The sequence below is a fragment of the Pleurodeles waltl genome, chromosome 5 (assembly GCF_031143425.1).
Source record: "Pleurodeles waltl isolate 20211129_DDA chromosome 5, aPleWal1.hap1.20221129, whole genome shotgun sequence".
Lineage (NCBI taxonomy): Eukaryota > Metazoa > Chordata > Amphibia > Caudata > Salamandridae > Pleurodeles > Pleurodeles waltl.
The window spans coordinates 779,495,794-779,518,167 of NC_090444.1; the positions used below are offsets into that span (position 1 = coordinate 779,495,794).

At 44.6% G+C, this 22,374-nt stretch overlaps 1 protein-coding gene across 43 annotated transcripts in view; it reads right to left on the reverse strand.

Moving 5' to 3' along the window:
* The window catches only part of TRDN (triadin), a 1,868,677-nt gene that overhangs the window by 721,258 nt on the left and 1,125,045 nt on the right, over positions 1 to 22,374 (reverse strand). For 42 of the 43 annotated variants that reach the window (XM_069234794.1, XM_069234791.1, XM_069234779.1 and 39 more), the window contains one exon: positions 13,727 to 13,771. The exons of the other annotated variant lie outside the window; for it this stretch is intronic. In XM_069234794.1, the coding sequence (XP_069090895.1) occupies positions 13,727 to 13,771 (45 nt within the window). The remainder of the gene's footprint in view (positions 1 to 13,726; positions 13,772 to 22,374) is intronic. 43 annotated transcript variants of the gene reach the window in all.

The window sequence follows — 22,374 nt, forward strand, 5'->3', positions numbered from 1 at the left end:
GTAAAGGTTATTTAGTCAACAACATTTCTTGATGCTTGTTGGACCTGGCTTTTTGACAGGGACATCCCCAAACTTTTTGCCTCCTTCCTCCTATTTTTTCTGACCTGCTGTTGTTGGCTTTTGACCTCTGAGCACTTTACCACTGCTAACCAGTGCTAAAGTGCATATGCTCTCTGTGTAAATTGTACTATTGATTGGTTTATCCATGATTGACTATTTAATCTACCTGTAAGTCCCTATTAGAGTGCACTACATGTGCCTAGGGCCTGTAGATTAAATGCTACTAGTGGGCCTGCAGCACTGGTTGTGCCACCCACCTCAGTAGCCCCTTAACCTTGTCTCAGGCCTGCCATTGCAAGGCCTGTGTGTGCAGTTTCACTGCCACTTCGACTTGGCATTTAAAAGTACTTGCCAAGCCTAGAACTCCCCTTTTTCTACATATAAGTCATCCCTAATGTGTGCCCTAGGTAACCCCTAGAGCCGGGTGCTGTGTAGGTAAAAGGCAGGACATGTACCTGTGTAGTTATATGTCCTGGTAGTGTAAAACTCCTAAATTCGTTTTTACACTACTGTGAGGCCTGCTCCCTTCATAGGCTAACATTGGGGCTGCCCTCATACACTGTTGAAGTGGCAGCTGCTGATCTGAAAGGAGCAGGAAGGTCATATTTAGTATGGCCAGAATGGTAATATAAAGTCCTGCTGACTGGTGAAGTCGGATTTAATATTACTATTCTAGAAATGCCACTTTTAGAAAGTGAGCATTTCTTTGCACTAAAAACTTGTTGTGCCCTTCAATCCACGTCTGGCTAGGTTTAGTTGACAGCTCCTTGTGCATTCACTCAGACACACCCCAAACACAGGGTACTCAGCCTCACTTGCATACATCTGCATTTTGAATGGGTCTTCCTGGGCTGGGAGGGTGGAGGGCCTGCCCTCACACAAAGGACTGCCACACCCCCTACTGGGACTCTGGCAGACAGGATTGAGCTGAAAGGGAACTTGGTGCATTTCTTAGAGACTCTTTGAAATCACCCCCACTTCAAAGGCACAACTTAGTATAAAACAGGGCCTCTGCCCTACCTCATCAGACACTTGCTGGAGAAGAAACCTGAACCAGAAACTACATCCTGCCAAGAAGAACTGCCTGGCTGCTCAAAGGACTCATCTGTCTGCTTTCTCCAAAGGACTGCTGTCTTGCTGTTGCCCTGCTGCCTTGCTGAATTCTTGTCTGGCTGTGAAAGTGATCTCCAAGGGCTTGGATAGAGCTTGCCTCCTGTTCCTTGAAGTCTCAGGACCAAAAAGACTTCTGCCTTTCACGTGGACGCTCCGTGCGCCGAAAATTTCGACGCACAGCTTGTTTCGCGGCGAGAAAAACGCCACACACCGACGCTGATCAACGCGACGCCCTCGGGACGATCGAGACTTCGACGCACAACCTCGCAAGGACAAAGCCGCCCGACTTCCAAGGAGAAATCGACGCGACGCCTACCGTGAGTGCGAAACTTTGACGCACGGCCTCGCAAGGACAACGCCGCCCGACTTCCAAGGAGAAATCGACGCGACGCCTGCCGTGAGACCAAAATTTCGACGCACGGCCTCGCAAGGAAAACGACGCCCGACTTCCAAGGAGAAATCGACGCGACGCCTACCGTGAGATCGAAACTTCGACGCGCAGCCCCGCAGAACGACGCGCAGCCGGAAAATAAGCAGGAGAACCCACGCACAGACCCGGGACATCTGGTAATCCCCGCGATCCACAAAAAGAGACTGTCTGCGCGCCGGAAAACGACGCCCGACTTCCCCGCGTGGAAAAGAACGACGCAAGTCTGTGTGTGCTGAGCGGAAAACGACGCACACACCCCTTTTTCCACGCATCTCTTCTCCTGTGGCCCTCTGAGGAGATTTCCCACCAGAAACCAGGTACTCTGTGCTTGAAAGACACTTTATTGCTTTTTAAAGACTTAAAGACTCTTAATATCACTTTTCAGTGATATCTTTACAAATTCGTATTGCAACTTTGATCGTTTTGACCTACAATTATCCAGATAAATATTCTATATTTTTCTAAACACTGTGTGGTGTATTTTTGTGGTGTTATACTATGGTGTTGTATGATTTATTGCACAAATGCTTTACACATTGCCTTCTAAGTTAAGCCTGACTGCTCGTGCCAAGCTACCGGAGGGTGAGCACAGGCTGATTTTGGATTGTGTGTGACTTACCCTGACTAGAGTGAGGGTTCTTGCTTGGACAGAGGGCAACCTAACTGCCAACCAAAAACCCCATTTCTAACATTGGTGATCAGCGGTGAGGATAGGACTTGTGTTTGTGCAGTGACATACAGTAGCTAAGTATTTCACTACCTACCCACAGTTGAAGGTCAACTTGATTTTTGATCTCTTTTTTGACTTTTGGTCTCTGATGTCCTCCTGGATATACTATTGATATTTTGGACTTTGGATTTTGGTTTTTGCTGGTAAGATCCTATCAGAATGGGATCGCTTACCTACTTATTCTTTTTGCCTACTGACCACCTCACTAAGGCTGACCTAAGGAAGCTTTGCAGAGAATGTGGCCTTCCTGTAGCAAAGAGATCTACTAAAGCAGAGATGCTACGTGCCTACATAGTCTGGGAGGAAGACAGATGGGCAGAGAGAGAGGCAGCAAGAAACCAAATGACTAAGTACCCCTCAGAGGAGGAGGAGGACGACTCAGATGAGGAAAGAGACCCAGTGAAAAAAGAATGGCTCATGGCTCAAGCACGGTGGATGGAAGAGCTAGATGAGTTTATTGAAAGGGCTGAGGCAGCAAGTCTCTTAGCCCTGGAAGAAGAAAAGATTGCAGCTCAAGAGCTGAGCTGTAAAGAGCTGAAACTGGAGGCCGGAAGGGCTGAGTCCAGTTCAGATGGTGGCAGCAAAAATCTTGCATCTAGTACTGCTGAAGAAGGGCACAAGCCCAGAGATGTGGTACCCAACTTGAAGAATAGAGTTGACACACCCCAGGCGGTTCAAGGGTATGAGGTAGTTCCTGTTATGCACAGGGTCCCTGAGAAGGATTGGGGAACTGGCACAGGGAGTCATATTCCTACTGGGGGGAGGGACACTTTACTGACTCTAGCAGAGAGTGACAGAGAAAAGGGTTCCCCCCTGGTGGACGTCCTGGATATAGAGTGTAGAGACATCCCAGAAGAGTTTGGGTTGAGTGTCAGGGACAGACAGATACTGTCTCACCAGTCTCAGGAGGGTGAAGTAGAGTGCTTTTCCAAGGTTGAGTTACTAGGTGGTTGGGTGAAGGGTACTGTGGTTAATACATGTGAAGGGCAGAGTGATGTAATTGCTGGAGAGCATATGTCTGGTCCTTATTTTCCAGAGCTACGCCAACACCAGGTGGAGTGTGAGTTCTCTGACCCCAGGGAACTTACAGTGGAGGCAGACTTTTGGGTGAGTACCAGAGAGTCTGAAGAGGCATTTGGGGGTGCTCCTGAAGGGAGTGGTCTAGGTGGTTCCCGACCAAGTGAGGTGGGAAAGGATTGTAGTGTCCCAGGTAGGTCTCAGAGCCTAACCTGTACCGTAGGGCCACCTTTTGAGGGAAGCCCCGCAGTGGCAGAAGAACTTGGGGGGATGACTGTAGACAGCATCCCAACAGTTCTGGTGTCTGGCAGTACCACTCCTAGTGAGGGGGTGCAGAAGTCCAGACATAGGGTTGAGAGGGGGTGGCAGACCCCAGTGGAGGATCTTGAAAGGCAGGGGTCAGCTCTGAGAGCAGAGCCCCCCAGGAATGACCCAGGTGAGACCGTTTCTGGTTTGGGGGAAACCCAGACTCTGCCGGATGGGCAGAGGTCGGGAGACCTGCGCCAACCAGACTCTTGTGTGGCCCTTGGGGACGGCGTGTCCCTTGTGGGGGGTGAGAGTGCCCCCCAGGAAGTCCTGGCATGCCAGGCAAGGATTCAACCTCAGGGTGGTGACTCTGGGTTGGATAACCGGGTTCAGAGGTTAAACTTTGACCTGGTGGGGGGTAGAGGTGCCCCCCAGAAAGTCCTGGAATGCCAGGCAATGGCTCAACCTCAGGGTGGTGACTCTGGGTTGGCTTACCAGGTGAAGAGGTCAAACTCTGACCTGGTGGGGGGTAGGTGTGCCCCCCAGAAAGTCCTGGCGTGCCAGGCAGTTGTCCAACCTCAGGGTGTCGACTCTGGGTTGGATGGCCAGGTTCAGAGGTTAAACTCTGACCTGGTGGGAGGTAGGTGTGCCTCCCAGAAAGTCCTGGGGTGCCAGGCAATTGCCCAACCTCAGGGTGGTGACCCTGGGTTGGAGAACCAGGCTCAGAGGTTAAACTCTGACCTGGTGGGAGGTAGGTGTGCCTCCCTGAAAGTCCTGGCCTGCCAGGCCATGGTTCAACCTCAGGGTGGTGACTCTGGGTTGGATATCCAGGTTCAGAGGTTAACCTCTGACCTGGTGGGGGGTAGGTGTGCCCCCCAGAAAGCCCTGGTGTACCAGGCAGTTGTCCAACCTCAGGATGGTGACCCTAGGTTGGAGAACCAGGTTCAGAGGTTAAACTCTGACCTGGTGGAGGGTCAGTGTGCCCTCCAGGAAGTCCTGGCGTGCCAGGCGATTGTTCTACTTCAGGGTGGTAACTCTGAGTTGAATGGCCCAGTTCAGAGGTTAAACTCTGACCTGGTGGAGGGTCAGTGTGCCCTCCAGAAAGTCCTGGCGTGCCAGGCAATTGTTCAACCTCAGAGTGCTGACTCTGGGTTGGATACCCAGGTTCAGAGGTTAAACTCTGACCTGGTGGGAGGTAGGTGTGCCTCCCAAGAAGCCCTGCTGTGCCAGGCAATTGTCCAACCTCAGGGTGTTGACTCTGGGTTGGATGACCAGGTTCAGAGGTTAAACTCTGACCTGGTGGGGGGTAGGTGTGCCCCCCAGAAAGTCCTGGCGTGCCAGGCAATTGCCCAACCTCAGGGTGGTGACCCTGGGTTGGGGAACCAGGCTCAGAGGTTAAACTCTGACCTGGTGGGAGGTAGGTGTGCCTCCCAGAAAGTCCTGGTGCGCCAGGCAACTGTTCAACTTCAGGGTGGTGACTCTGAGTTGAATGGTCAGGTGCAGAGGTTAAACTCTGACCTGGTGGAGGGTCAGTGTGCCCTCCAGGAAGTCCTGGTGTGCCAGGCAATTGTTCAACTTCAGGGTGGTGACTCTGAGTTGAATGGTCAGGTGCAGAGGTTAAACTCTGACCTGGTGGAGGGTCAGTGTGCCCTCCAGGAAGTCCTGGCGTGCCAGGCAATTGTTCAACTTCAGGGTGGTGACTCTGAGTTGAATGGGCAGGTGCAGAGGTTAAACTCTGACCTGGTGGGGGGTAGGCGTGCCCCCCAGGAAGTCCTGGTTTGCCAGGCGGTGATCCAGTCTGAGGGTACAGACCCTGGGCTGGAAGACCAGGTTCAGGGTGTCCCCCTGGACCTGGAGGGAGGGGCTACTGATAACAGTGCCCCTACCATGTTGTCTTCTGAGGAGGCCACTCCTAGTTGGAGGGTGCTGGACCCCAGAAGGGAGGGCAGGGGGAGGGAAGCCTCACCCCGGGCCCTAGTCCCACCTGAAGGTACAGACCCCAGGTTGGAGGGCCAGTGGCAGGTTAACAGCCCTGCACTGGTGGAGGAATGGTACAGGGCGACTTCTGTAAGCCCCCTGGCCATGTTGGACTCTGGGGGTACCGCTCCAGGAAGGAGGGTACAAAGCCCCAGAGGGGAGGACCAGGTTCAGGCTGTCATCCCTGACCTGGTGGAAGGGAGAGTGGTTAAAGGGTGCCCAGCACCTGGGGCTACCGCCCCCCACTCTCCACAGCCACAGTGGTTGGAGAGCTTTGAGAGGCCTGGGGCCTGGCTCTCATCCCTGGCAGCTGTCAGTAATCACTGTGGCTTGCTGTCCGGGTGGACAGAGTTATCCCTGGGGAGGGGACAAGTGTCCCACCCCGGGGATAGAATGGGCAACACCACTGTGTTGGTCCTGGTGGTACTATCCTGCTCCTGGGATACATCTGTGAGCAATGTAAGGTTAGGTGCTGCACAGATGGGATCCGCAGGAAAGGAGAAAGGTTCCCCATGGATGGGCTTAGTGGGCCCTGAGAGTATGGACAGAGGGATCCAATTGGAGTCAGGAAGGCGAAGAACTGGAGCATGCCCCTGCTGTTGTGGGCCTGGGTCCTTGTTCTGTCGCCTCAAACAGGGAAGTACATCAGGATAGTGATTGTTCTCCCCTGGCTTTAGGCTGGTGGGGGGTCATGTTGGACCTGGCTTTTTGACAGGGACATCCCCAAACTTTTTGCCTCCTTCCTCCTATTTTTTCTGACCTGCTGTTGTTGGCTTTTGACCTCTGAGCACTTTACCACTGCTAACCAGTGCTAAAGTGCATATGCTCTCTGTGTAAATTGTACTATTGATTGGTTTATCCATGATTGACTATTTAATCTACCTGTAAGTCCCTATTAGAGTGCACTACATGTGCCTAGGGCCTGTAGATTAAATGCTACTAGTGGGCCTGCAGCACTGGTTGTGCCACCCACCTCAGTAGCCCCTTAACCTTGTCTCAGGCCTGCCATTGCAAGGCCTGTGTGTGCAGTTTCACTGCCACTTCGACTTGGCATTTAAAAGTACTTGCCAAGCCTAGAACTCCCCTTTTTCTACATATAAGTCATCCCTAATGTGTGCCCTAGGTAACCCCTAGAGCCGGGTGCTGTGTAGGTAAAAGGCAGGACATGTACCTGTGTAGTTATATGTCCTGGTAGTGTAAAACTCCTAAATTCGTTTTTACACTACTGTGAGGCCTGCTCCCTTCATAGGCTAACATTGGGGCTGCCCTCATACACTGTTGAAGTGGCAGCTGCTGATCTGAAAGGAGCAGGAAGGTCATATTTAGTATGGCCAGAATGGTAATATAAAGTCCTGCTGACTGGTGAAGTCGGATTTAATATTACTATTCTAGAACTGCCACTTTTAGAAAGTGAGCATTTCTTTGCACTAAAAACTTGTTGTGCCCTTCAATCCACGTCTGGCTAGGTTTAGTTGACAGCTCCTTGTGCATTCACTCAGACACACCCCAAACACAGGGTACTCAGCCTCACTTGCATACATCTGCATTTTGAATGGGTCTTCCTGGGCTGGGAGGGTGGAGGGCCTGCCCTCACACAAAGGACTGCCACACCCCCTACTGGGACTCTGGCAGACAGGATTGAGCTGAAAGGGAACTTGGTGCATTTCTTAGAGACTCTTTGAAATCACCCCCACTTCAAAGGCACAACTTAGTATAAAACAGGGCCTCTGCCCTACCTCATCAGACACTTGCTGGAGAAGAAACCTGAACCAGAAACTACATCCTGCCAAGAAGAACTGCCTGGCTGCTCAAAGGACTCACCTGTCTGCTTTCTCCAAAGGACTGCTGTCTTGCTGTTGCCCTGCTGCCTTGCTGAATTCTTGTCTGGCTGTGAAAGTGCTCTCCAAGGGCTTGGATAGAGCTTGCCTCCTGTTCCTTGAAGTCTCAGGACCAAAAAGACTTCTGCCTTTCACGTGGACGCTCCGTGCGCCGAAAATTTCGACGCACAGCTTGTTTCGCGGCGAGAAAAACGCCGCACACCGACGCTGATCAACGCGACGCCCTCGGGACGATCGAGACTTCGACGCACAACCTCGCAAGGACAAAGCCGCCCGACTTCCAAGGAGAAATCGACGCGACGCCTACCGTGAGTGCGAAACTTTGACGCACGGCCTCGCAAGGACAACGCCGCCCGACTTCCAAGGAGAAATCGACGCGACGCCTGCCGTGAGACCAAAATTTCGACGCACGGCCTCGCAAGGAAAACGACGCCCGACTTCCAAGGAGAAATCGACGCGACGCCTACCGTGAGATCGAAACTTCGACGCGCAGCCCCGCAGAACGACGCGCAGCCGGAAAATAAGCAGGAGAACCCACGCACAGACCCGGGACATCTGGTAATCCCCGCGATCCACAAAAAGAGACTGTCTGCGCGCCGGAAAACGACGCCCGACTTCCCCGCGTGGAAAAGAACGACGCAAGTCTGTGTGTGCTGAGCGGAAAACGACGCACACACCCCTTTTTCCACGCATCTCTTCTCCTGTGGCCCTCTGAGGAGATTTCCCACCAGAAACCAGGTACTCTGTGCTTGAAAGACACTTTATTGCTTTTTAAAGACTTAAAGACTCTTAATATCACTTTTCAGTGATATCTTTACAAATTCGTATTGCAACTTTGATCGTTTTGACCTACAATTATCCAGATAAATATTCTATATTTTTCTAAACACTGTGTGGTGTATTTTTGTGGTGTTATACTATGGTGTTGTATGATTTATTGCACAAATGCTTTACACATTGCCTTCTAAGTTAAGCCTGACTGCTCGTGCCAAGCTACCGGAGGGTGAGCACAGGCTGATTTTGGATTGTGTGTGACTTACCCTGACTAGAGTGAGGGTTCTTGCTTGGACAGAGGGCAACCTAACTGCCAACCAAAAACCCCATTTCTAACAATGCTCATCTCATGGGAAAAATTAGTCCACAGTTATTATTTATCTTGAGCGCCAATCGACATGCGAATAATTAGCCTGAACATTGGCATATTAAAATAACTGAAATCTTCTCATAGGGACAATTATGCAAGTATTTGGTTAGAGCATATGCATATAGATCAGTGCTATCTGTAGTTAAAATGTTGAGGGTGCTTGGAAAATTCCTCTCTCTGAAATTTCTGTAAGCAGGAACCAACCAAGATTTCCTAATGCCCGCATATGCAGGACAAAAAAACATGAATTGTGCTACTATTTCAAGAGGGGGTGTACAGCATGTGCAATTTGGAGATATTCTTGGCTGCACACTCCAAATACTTCTATACTTGTTCACAGGTAAAATTCCATATCGAAATTTCAAATGTAGGGATCTTGTCTCAGGGGGGCTCTATTTTGTCAAGAGCTTATTTGAAATGGGGAACGCATTTTACATCTAGAAATTTTTCAGTTAAACTACCGGAGCATGACTTCAAGTAACGTTTGCTATTAACAAAGACAAAGCACCTCCTCTTCAGATGTTCTACGATGCCCTTATTACACAAAGGAGGATTATTCCAAAACTCACTCAGATTGGAGAGCCACATCTTAACAAATTTGAACCAGGGTGTCCTAGCATCAAGATCCAGGTCTTTCAGCTCTTTGAGCACTGATTAGTATTGTTTCAAGTCTTCAGACAACCACAACCTCAGCCAATATAAAAGGGGCCCAAGATTTACAATGTCTGCAATATTCTGCTGTGCCTAATCCAGCTTTAGATGAATCAAAGGGGTACTTTGTGAAAGGCTAGTAAGAAAATGAATAAAACTGTTCTCTATAGTTACAAACTGAGATATATTACCCACACTCCCCACCTCAGAACCATATAGGGATGCACTAACTGCTTTTGCACAATATATCTGCAGTGCTGGCCATAGAGGGCAAAAGGTAGAAGATTTGAATGCTCTCAAAACAGCCCCAGCCCTATGCTACAGCAGCGCTTTGCTTCTCAGGGTTTTCAATGACCATGAAAGAGTGCTTGTCAGTCGGGCCCAAGATAATCAAACTTCTTGACTCCCTTGACACCCTCGAAGGGGAAATCTTGAATGTGTTTATTTTTAACCATTGAAAGACCTCGGTGGGTAGAAAGTCATAAACTTTGTTTTATTGATATTTATTTATATCCCATCAAGTCCCAGATACTGGAAAAGGTTCCTGCAAAGTTTGTAGGCTCCTTGGAGTTTTTGATAGTAGGAGAGTATGGTCAGCATAAAGGAGGGCTGGAATCTTCTCACCTCCCAGTTTGAGGGATTCATTGTTACAATTATCCAGGTGCTCAATGATCCCATTAATGTAGAGAGTGAATAAGGTTGGTGCTAGCATGCAGCCTTGGCAAACACCTCTTTCTAATGGAATTCTGCCTGTCACCTCCCCCTTGTCCCCCATCTAACGTGTGCAAAGTTACTAATGTACAGTCATACAATCGGGATAATAGTGGATCTGGTAAGCCTATTTTTTAAGAACCAGCCTAAGCAGGTCCCTGGGAACAAGGTCAAAGGCTTCCCTTAAACCGATAAACCCTAAATAAAGATGCTCATGTCTTAACTTTACAGTCTTCCAGACTTCAGTAAAGTGCACTTTTATGTAGGGTCATCCCCCAGTTTTTGCCCCCAGTGCTAATGTGCATGACTCTGTAAGCACATTGGAAGCCAGCTAACCAGGCCCCAGTGACTGTGCTCTCTCTCCCTAAATTGGTATGTCGACATAATGATTCCCTGATCGGCAAGGCTTTACCTCCTTATAGGTCCCTTGTAGATAGTAGCAAGGGTACCCAGGGCACAGGTGATAAAGGAGTCCCCAGAGCTGCACGAGTTTGTGTCACCCTAGGTGACCCACAGAAATAACTGATGACAGGCCTGCCATTGCAGACTGCCAGAGTGTCGAAAACTGCTCATGTTCAATTGTGCCCTCACCATGACTGGCACAGTCCCATGCCTTTCATATATGCTAGACACCCCTAAGGGAGGCCTCTGCAATCAAGGAGGCAGGGTACACTATATTTAAGGTGCAGGCATTTAAGCATGAACTTATATGCCTCTATACTGTCCGTTTCATTAAGAGAAACTTCATGTGCAGGCCGGTTCATAGGACAACATGGGACTTAAGCCCGGTTAGACCCGGGCTGCTACCTACATTATGGTCCCACCTAGATATGTACTTGTCAAAAAACTTGCTTTCTCTCCCCTAAAACCAATCTTGTGTTGACTGATGTCTGGCATGCACCCAAGTGGCACACTAGAGGTTGCTTACCTGTTTGCCTCTCTTCTGTGTACTCTGGACGAGCAGCCTGCGCTTTTTTGCGTGCTTACTGCCACCAAGACATGTTTCTGACCTCTTGCCAGGCAGCATGGGTGCTCCCAGGAATCAGAAACAAAGGCTAAGGCAGGAAGGAGGTCACATCTCCTGCCCCCCCCAACCAGGATAGTGAAATTAATAAAGCCATCAGGGTGGTGAACTTCAAAGGCTTCACTGCCCCTTATAGCCATCTGTGCTGTCCCTCAGTGGAGGAAACAACCCTCCCCCTGTGCCCCAGGAATATTTGCTCGTGGATTGTCAGGAACATAGGTACGCAGGACTGTGCACACCCCAGTGGTCTGATCACCCTCTATAGGGTGAGAAGCCAGGTCTATGCACTAAATTTAGATTTTTGACATCTTAGGAGTGGCAGAATACAGGGTTCTAGGTAGCTAAAGGTGACCTGTTCCACTGGATGTGGTCACCTCAGGGGCAGATCATCTGTAGGAGCTAGCTGCCCATTGGCCATTAGTCTCCACACCTCTAACTGCCCTAAATTCAGGATTTAAGGGACACCCCTGACAGCAGAGCCTCAGATCTGATCAATCGACTTCAAAGAAGGAACAAAAGGAGCTCTGCATCACTGACAACTGGACTCTTCCCATGGCAACCAAGCAAAAGAGGGATACTCTGTCTCTGAGGCAACAGGCCTGGAACTGTGTATGGCTGAAACTCATCACTCCTGACCAGAGGGACCTCTGTGGAAGCCAGACATGCCTTCAGTCTCCCTTGGACTAGTGGCACTAGTCCTCTGCAAAGTGCAGGTAAAAACACCTGTAGGATTTGAAGTTTTGCTGGCCATCAGCCCCGCTGTGGGATTGTTGAAACCGAGGTGGTCAACAGCCTTCTGAGACTTTTAGTCCCACCTGCCTCCAAGTTTTAGGTTGTTATACCACTTCTTCGGACCCCGGGAAGTTCCCAAGGGATTTCTGCACCCTTACCGCTGCCAAGGCTTGTGAGTTGCCAGTCTGGTAACTAATCCTCATACTCAATGCTGCATGGGCAGAGCACAGGGTGCAGCTTCACCCAACATCTGCAACCCAACCCCAGCTAAATTTCTGCATTTCCTTGTCAGCACCGTTGTGTAAGTGGTAAAATCAGCATCAATGCAAGTTCCATTCAGCACCACGGAAGACCAGGACAACTTTGCACCCATGCCCCACAGACCAGGTAGAAGTGAACTGAATGCTATAGCCTAGTCCCAGGACCCCATAACCTTATCCCTGCAAGGGTTCCCCGCAGCTCTACCTCTAAGTGGTCATTTGTCACCAGTGGCTCCCTGCACCACAGACAGCCAGGACAACACTGCACCCGGAGCCCATGGGCCAGGTAAACCGGACTGACTGTCATGATCTGGATAACCATAACCCGGGGGTTCCACGTAACTTGCTTTCTAAGTACATTTTTGCAACCAGTGGTATTTCTCCTATACACTTCAATGCAATTTTTAAATGCCAGTTCTGCCATGATTTAATCTTGCTTCTAAAATCTATACCTGCAGTTATACTTATTTAATTCTGTTCATTTTCGTGTCTGAATTAAGATAAAAGTATGCTCTATTTGTATAAATGAATGTGGATTTCTTTCGAGTCTTTTCAATTGCTTATTATCAATGTTGGTGCTGTGAAATGCTTAACACATGTTCCTCTAAGTAAAACTGACTGCTCTTTGCCACACTACCAGGACCAAGCTAAGGATTTACTAGTGTGAATCCAAAGGGCCATCTTTGGGGGTATTGTGAGAGTATTTCATGGTGAGTACTAACTCACAACACCATACGATACTCCATTTTCCTACAGAGACCAGAAGGGAAATTCGGAAAGAGGAATTTGATTCCAGACAGGTTAGTCTTGTGTCTAGCCTCAATTTATATCTGAGATTTTCTTCAGACATCCATGTCAGCCACGACATAGTTTTTTTTCTTCACATTTCAAGTATAATGAGGATTTGATTTTGCACTGTCTTCAAGGGACTAGGGCATTTCCATAATTCTTTTTCACACAGTGTCCTTTGTAGATTGAAAGCTCTGCGACGTTTGGTTTATTATGTTGTTACTTGTGCCTTCTCTGACACTTTTGGAAAGCACTACACCTCGATGGTGGTTGGCTCTTGTCTTGTTCTGCTACTTTTAGTGATTCGGTACTGGGTGCTTTTCAACACTGACCTGCTGTTTGCAAATGAACTTGACAGTGCTGAAGTCCTACGGCGTTCCATATAGGTTGCTTGATGTATGTGAAATGTAGCTGCTTGGTACAGATTGACGTTTTAGGAGTATGATGAGGGAGGCTGATGCGGCGGTAATAATACAACAACTTACTGACATCGCCGCCTTTTTTATGTTGTTTATCCAATACCAATGAGTAATCAACACATTTCTCATTATACATCCTTAATAGTACGGTATGGAGGAACTAGAAAATAGTGATTTGCAAATAACGAATCTGGTTTCGCTGATAAACAATTCACACACATTACTCCCGTAACCCGAGCACTTGCATTTAAAAACGTCTTTCCGCTTTTGTGTTAACCCTGAAAATTCGGCAAGAATCTCACTAGCAGAATAGTAATCAGGTTAAATGACTGGTGTAGTTCCAGCATCCTTGGTATCATTTTGTAGAAATATTTAAGAGAATTTTCATTTTGTATCTTGCTCTGTTTTATTGCTATTAACCAAAGAGCTGCCACTAAAAGAACCATGGGCCATATGTACGAACACTTTTTCCCATAGACACAGAATGGGTAAAAACCTTTGCTACATCTGGCCCCATGTTATAAGAGTGCTCTGTTTTGCATGTCTTTCTTCTGAAAATAGCTTTTTAAAGATTGGTTATTTTACCTGACTTAGAAGTCTTCTCAGCTCTTTCTACTTTGCTTGCCGATGCTGGTGATATAAAAAGAACAAAGTTACTACTTGATGGAACCTTTTTTTTAATCAAAGGTACAGCTACTTGAAAGAAGAATTATTCATTTATTATCTGTACATGTATTGGAGGTGAGCAACTTCAAACACAGAAAGCTATTTTCAAATCGCAAAAAAACAGAAATATATTTTTTTTATTTCTTTGTGTTTGTAATCACGCATATTGCACCTCCTTGATTCTTTCTGATACTAGTGGACATTGTTCGTGGTCTAACTGGTCATCTAGCAGTTTTACTGAATTAAAATAATGGGTGCAAAGAGTGGCCTCCTACCTTAATGATCATGCTAATGAATTATAACATGCCTTATTAGCTTCAACTATCAAAAAGTAGAACACGTCTTGCCTCTGAAAATGTAAAAAAGTTGCAATTTGTGTTAAAGCAATTCCAATTGGGCGAGGACTAACCATACAACAACAAATAGTTAATTGTGTTATGAAAACCTACAGACACTTCCATTTTCCTAAATTGTCCCCAAAATGCTTATTCCTTCAGTTGCAGAACGGAAAGTTTGCATTTTACAACCAAGTGTCTGTCATTTGAGGATTTCCCCGAGAAAACAATACTACGGAGTCGAATGAGGTATTTGTGGGTTGTGTAAGGGTAGTACAGTGGATTTTCTTACTTAAGAAGTATGTGCTGTGTCTAAAATCTGTGGAGGAGGAGGGTTGCGATTTTGACTTTACAATATGTTTTTCCCTAGGGTTGAAATCCCAAAGAGTCCCGTACATTGGATTTATGCTTTAACTTAGGGAAGTTTGGCAATTCGGTATATGTGGGTATTGGAGAGTGGATGCTACATATAAAGGAACATTTAACCGAGCAAACATTTCTGTCACTGCCCAGTTCACAATCTTCATATTCTTTGGGAAGTTCCAATATGGAGCCTGAATCGGCATGAAGGCCTCGTGTATTGATACTTCAGTACTCAAATCTGTGTTTTTAAAACCATGGGACAGAAGTGAAAGGTTTTTAATAATTTCAAACTCTTCTATTAGCTAAATCAGAGATTCAGTAAACTGTAAGAACAATTTCTAAGATAATAAACCCATTTAATGACTGGAAAACGTTTTTCTGAATCACTCAATAAATTTAGAAATCATCACCAATTTGCCACTTGGAAGGGTTATGCTTGAGACATCCCTTTCAAATTGTATAGTACTAACCTATTTATCAATGGTTTGTGACCGTCATTCCAGTTGTAAACCATTGACCAGTTAATGACTTGCAAATTGGAGTGGTAACTCTTTCAAGAAGGGGATATCCCCTTTGGGAATAATGGTAGCAGCTTCACAGGGAGTATGCAGTTTCCCAGAGGACCACTGCCTGCTGTCATTGAAGTTTTCCAAAATAGAATTTCATATTTTTTTACATCAGCCTTGTTTACTTTATGAAACTCAGGCTGGATTAAAAAAGTCAATTTTGAAATATTTTCACAGAGATGGTCGTCTGGTGTCCCTCAAAGACTAGCATCAAAGCGAAGGTAGATTATGAAAGCAAGTCACACTTTGCAAACTGCTGAATGAATATTAATAAGACAAGTTATTCCATGGATCCCACGGAATCCTTTTTTTGTGGTTGATTTGAAAACAATACATTTTTGGTTGAAAAAACTCAGGGCCTCATTTACAAAGACTTGCTGCACCACTGTGGGCCACTGGGAAAGGGCAGAAATGTGCACTATCTACACAAAACAGCACATTTCTGTTCCCTCCCCTGCACTGTTGCACAAATTGCTGCCATGCACCAATGCAGCTACACTTGAACTATGGTGCAAGGGTGTCTGCGGTGTTGGAAGATTTTTTGTTGTGCAGGAAGGAACACCTTCCTGCATAAAAACAATCACAAAAGGTCTTTTCCTCTTGAGATTGTTTTTGTGAAGGAAAAATGGCGAGAAATAAGGATGGTTCTCCCCTTTGCATCATTCGTATGCCATCCCTGAAGTGGCGTAGGAATCTGATGCATTCCCAGACTTGTAAATCTTGGAATGTGTCATATTCTTTTGGATTCCATGGGTGTTGCGTGGGAACACCCAAGCAACACCCAATGAATCCCCTTTCACGCAGTGTTATGCATGAAAGGGGTACATATTTACAAGCCCTTGAAAAGCCACACAAGGTGGCTTTGTGTGGCCTTGTAAATATGAGCTGGCACACTGCACCTCCGGAGCGTCACAAAATGAAGCTCCAGAGGCTCAGTGTGCTGCTAGAGCCTCGTAAATGAGGCCCTCAGTGCGCTATTTGCAACCGCTTTATTGTGACCAGTACAATAGTTAATCTAGCCTCAAATCCTCATTTCAGAAAGGGGATTTTTAAATTGCATGGAAGGTAGGTGTAGATATTCAAACTAGGTATGCATAACAGAAGAATATTCTCCACATGTACAGGCATCCATTGTAAATAAACCAAATGAAAAACAGTACAGAGATTTTTGATGTGCTAAGCACCCAAGGCTGGAGCAGTGTATGTTTATTAGAATTGAAATAAAAATAAGAGTAGGTAGAAATAGCATGCTTAGAGAATCCATCTACATTTATTATGTATATTAGAGAAAATACAGTCAACATTGTGATTTATTTTGTTGATTGACACTTCATGTTGTTGGGCTAGACCAAACACAAAGGAGATGCTTCAGATTAGAAGCAAATTAATATTTGCCTCAATTTTATGAAACTGAAGGTGCTAGCGCAGGTGATTTATTAAAAATTATTAATGAATGTTTATGTGTTTTGAATAATATGTTTAGGTAGAAAATAAAATAACGTAGAAAAATAATGCACGCATTTGAAAATGTGATCACGAAGAATGGCCACCAATTTTAACAAAATTTACTAATCAGTGATTAATGATTATGAAATATTGAATATTTGTTAGACTAATGCAGTAATATGTCATATTAAGGGTTATGAATTAAGCTTTAGCTTTATTAGTTGTAGGCCTTAACTTAGCGAGTGTCTTGGCTTATTTGCCAGGCCTCATGTAAAAGCTGCATTTCCTAGCGTTTAATTAAAATGTTGACCGAGTGAATTAAACTGTGAATCTCTATTGTATTGTTTAAATAAATGTGCTCATAACTGAAGCTTTTCGTGTGAACCAACTGCTAGGAGATGATGTTCTTGCTAATGCAACATTTTATGTGTAATGTGTGTGAGATTGACTTTCCCAGGACAAGAACAATGAAGATACTGACTAGAGTAGAGGCTGCAATAATATTGTTACCTGACAAGCCGGATGATGAGGACATCACAAGATGAACCAATCAACAATATGAGAACGGAGAAATATTAGAATTCATATATTTGGGATTTTAGTTTTATTGGACAGAGTGCGAACATACAATTAACTGACCAATAGGGAATTAGGGCATAGTTTAGGTAACTTCAATATAAGGACACTGCACAGTGAGAAGAAAGACATTTTCTGCCCTTGCCTTCATGCAGTCATTTTGCCCATATTTTTCCTGACCGAAAGGTTATTACTTTCTTTTGCGTCTTTATTAGAGATGTGCTTAACTTTAATGCTTAATGACTTTGCCCTTTTATAATTTCTGGTGCTGAAGCCTGATGCTTTGCTGATTGACTGATGTCCTGAGGACAAAGACTGATTCTGCTTTGCTGTTCTACCCTGAGGATAGGTATATTCCGAATTGTGATTATTATGCATATTTGCTTTTTCTTTCTAGGTACCAACTGCGCTATTTTGATAGAACCACAGTTTTCCCAAATTTGTGTTACTAAATGAAGCCCAACATGCTGATGCTAATTTGATGATAGTTAGGTATTCTCACTAATGACTACCGTAACAGGGACTAATGCTTGACAAATTTCTTTGCTGAATTCCATGTATGTTATAACGTTGACACAGTTGACTTTGCTATTGATTTGTACTATAACTTTAGAATGTGTTCTAGTTCAAGCTTTGATTAGATTGCGTTTCTTCTGCCGCTTTGGACAACCAATGATGTTTCTGTATGTGTTTCATCTGATTTTGAGAATAATCTACATGACCTTAGCATTGTTAATATAGGGAAATAAACATTCTAAACTTTTCCTAAAGGTGTGGTTATTCATGACTGAAAGGTCATGGTGTGTGACAATTACTGATTCAATTGACTATTTTGAGTACTAATGATTATTGATTATTGTGTATTGATTATTGATTGTGTACGGGAGCAATGGTAAGAACATCTTAATTGCGAGTCAAAAGGTTCATTGACCTATCCGCGTCCCCTTTTAAGTTTACTTATTAAGGTCAGAAGCGCTAATGAAGGATATGTTGTAGTCTTTGGGTAGAATCTTATGTTAAAAGCCTATTGAATCTAGTATGACTAGACAAATGACAAAGTATTGAGAAAGTCTGATGGCGGTACACTCTGTTCTATACACTTCCCTAGAATTTATGTATCCCTAATACTTTGTCAATCGTTTAACACTTTGTCATTGATGCTAATCCAGACAGACATGTGATACAGAAGCTAGTTAGTTTTATTTAAAGACACCATGCGCTAGCTCGTATTATATTGTTTTCACTTCTTTGATGGTAATACTTTAATTCTGGTTTTCTTTCAAAATATTCTTGCAGGGTGATACTGAATATACTAAGTGTGTATCAGTGCTATTAATGTATTGGTTGTGAATGTTTTATAAAGGACAAAAGAGCAAATGAAAGCAAAGAAAGGATGGAGTGATTGTATGCAGAGGTAGAAGCAGTGGAAACATTTTTTTTTTTCATGCTGAAGATTCGTACAACATTAGATAAGTCAGATATTCAGACAGGTCGGCTTGATTTAAAAAAATTACAGTTCCTGGGAAGGTTTGTCAATATTTATTTCAAATCGTGCATGGATTTAACAGTGGACTTAAGCAGAAAATGGATGGAAATCACCTTTTGAACTTGCAAATGTGAGGACCATTGTTCGGGATGTTAGTGATTTTATTTCTGTTAGCGACCTATCCTCTGCATATTATCAGGTGAGACTTCTTTCAGAATTCAAGCCATTACGATATTTCAATATATCTTTTGGAACATATAGCTTTTGTTAAATTCCTATTAATTTTATTGTCTTCTCTGTCTATTTTCAGAATCTCTTGTAAAGATTTTTGATGGGCTAAAGATGATCATGTTCTTCTTGGACAACATTCTTATCTATGCGAAGTGGAAGTAAAGAAGTGGAAGTGTTGATGAATGCTCTGGAAACTGTTAAATGGAGATCATTTGTAGCACTTACAATGTTTTGTTGTTTGGAAGAAATGTAGGACTATTCAACCAAATGATGGAGGAATTAGTGTTTTTTAGTTGCTCACTTGAAAGTACAAAGCATTCAATTAGTTAAGGAGTGTAATGAATTTGACACCATCTCTGGGCACATTTGAAGCCAGCAGAAAACTCTTGTGATAGAAGGGAGCAAAAGAGATTCAGCTTCAGTGCTAGTTCAGAGGTTGGATGGTAAGGAATGGGGAGTAGCATTTGACTGTTTAATTTTGAAACGGTCTCAGCCAGGAAACGTCCTATTTTTCTCTAGAATGTGTTTATCATAGGATACACTGCTTGTGGTGAGTCTATTGTAATCACTGGTACGTGCCTGTACATGCAAAGGCTCTAAAACAACCATCTTTATGTTTGCAATATCAATGATTGGAGTCAAGAAGTTCAATTTCTAATTAGTATTTTTGCCAGGATTGAAATATGAGACAGCACATTGTCTTCCCTAGTTACAACTGAGTATGGTCATGGCAGGAAATGTTTAAAATAAGCCTGTCTTGGATGGGGTTGGTGGAGCTTTATGAGCTTTATGGAAAAACGAATGGCCTAGGACATTTGGAGAGTATGTAGTTCTAAAGAATATCTATGAATTTATTGTGTGTGACAGATTTTGACAAACATTAGATAGGGGATGTAAAGTATATGTTGTACTTTACTATTATTTCTGACAATGTGCAGAAGTGTGCTAATTTGGTTCCCTTGAGGGAGTTTAAGGAAAAATTGCCAAAACGTGGAAAAATACAGAACAAATCATTGTAAATGTAAATGAGGGGCAATTGGGAATTTAGTGCATAATTCAAAGAATGATAGAGATGTGAATGGTTGATGGTGAAGTCTCCTAGATATATGATGAAGAGCTTTTCCTCACAGGGTGCCATTCAATTGGACACTTTATCAGGATAGGCCAATTCAGAACAATGGGTCTATCTTGTGCCCTCACAATGATGGAGATTCTTGTGCAGTCATGTAAATAGTCCTCTAGGAACTGCCCCTCCTCAACAGATCTTGGTGAGATCCATTAGAACCCCCACAGCCCAGAATTAGAACAGCAGAATGCTGTTTCAATTAAAGTACTTCCCCCTTTTGGATAGAGCAATGTAATAAATAAATTACATAATGCTCTCGAGATTGGAGGATGGACCCTTCCGCCTGCTGGAGCTAAGCATGATACAAAGCTCAACTGACTGGGTATCTTTTAATGCACGACAATTACCAAAGGGTGTTAATTGTGTGTAACCCCAGTTAACTGCATACTGTTAAATACCTTATTTAATAGGGAACTAATGCATCAAAATACTGTTCAAGCAGCAGATCTGAGTTATAGCCTAATACAAGTCTGGGAAGATTTTATTGTAGAAATTTAGTATGTTTTGTACAGAACCAACATGAAAAATGTATCTGACTACATCAATTGTTCAAAAAAATAATGGCCTAATGAGAAATATGTATTTTTCTGTGATATGGACTATATTCAAAACTTTCTAGAAGCAGGTAGGGTCTCTTTCTGCCATTAAACCACCATAGTATCACCATCTAGCTGTCAATTACAAGGCAGAGGCAGGATAGTGTCAAAAGGTGTTACGCTGCTGCCAAAAGGCCTGTCATATAAGAATCGGCACTGGTATTGAACATCCATTTTTCATGGATTAATGGGGCAGAAGTATGGTTGTAGTGTGATGCTGAGAGTTGCCCATTTAGGGCCTCTGGTATCTTATCATCTCTCCCTTCCTGGGTCACAGGGAATCCCTCTACATTCCCTGTGGTACAGGGAGAGAGGCACAGTTCTATTACCACTGCACTCAAAGGCACCTTCAGAGTTCCAAGTACTAACTGATAACATTCATTTAAAAAGAGGAATGAAGAGGAATTCCATGCTCATACTACACCAAAACAGAAGTGGAATCCCTGGATTCCTACTTTCATATGGCTAGCAGTGCATGTGGAATGTAGGCGTATGCCCAATGGTGAGGCTTGGATCTGTTTCCACTAGGTGGCTCTGCGCGATCCCAGACAGAACATAATCCTGAGCATGCAACTATTTGTATCACCATGCTGATGCCCACCACTGACCCTCCATTCACCCATATGGCTCAGACCTGTAATAAAGACGAATGACCACCAATAGGTATGGACGTCAATTCACCAAAATGCCAGGGATAGCGGAAGTGACATCACTCGACATTCCAACTTTACTTTCACTCACACACATGCTTACATATACACACACACATTCACTCATACACACACTCCCTCTCTTTCACATAAACACACTCACAACCCACATGCATGCACACAACATACATTGTGCTAGACAGAAGCAGTACGTTTAGCAAAGTCTAAGGCAGGTCTTCTAATCTCAGAGACAGAATTTACCTACTTACAATGAAATGTATGGCATTGGATCATGTCTCCATGTTATTTGTCTCGTATAATTTTAGGCCTTCATAGCCTCAGTGGAACACCAAGGGGCTATTTTAAGAAAAGTGGCACTGCACCCAGTGCAGCGCCACTTTCCTTGTGCCCCCCTACTGCCACCATGTGTGCGCCATATTTAAAATACAGTGCACCATGGTGCAGGGTAGGGGCAATAGCATCAGAATTCCTTAAGCTATTGATGTACTCTGCAGGAGTAGCACCAAACATATTCAATGGCATGCCCCCTTTTAAAAAAAAGTGCTGAAAAAATGGTACAAGGAAATCTCTTAATTTCGAGCAACATTTTTTCGGCCCCCATAATGGGGAAACGCCCCCCTTGCATACGTTATGCCTGGCACAGGCATAATGTGGTGCAAGTGTTTACAAAGTGGCGCAATGCATGCATTGCGCCACTTTGTAAATATGGCACATGTAAAAAGCCAATTTAGCGCTGCCTTAGCGTCAAACAAATGCTGCTATGTCGGCACTATGGCCTAAATGAGGCCCCAAGTCCCTTTGATTTTACTGTTCTCTTCAACACTTTTTGCCTAATGACTGGCATATCCATTCCATTACAGAAGATAGCAAGTGGTCTTTCAATCTGGTGGATGAATTAACTCTGCGGCAGCTGCCTGGATTTATTGAAATGACGAATAATTTGCCAGATTTTCTTTGGGTGTTTTAATCTTTCCAATTCTTGATTGTTCCAAGATATAGACATTCTGAATACATTTTTGGAACCCCTTCAAACTTTTCATTATCAGCAAACTGTCACTCTACATACTCATCAGCAAGATAACATACTAGATTTTCTCCCGGTTCATCCTGTGGCTTTTTCAACACTTGACCCAGGAAACGGTCATTGTCCAAACACCTTAATCTTTCAACG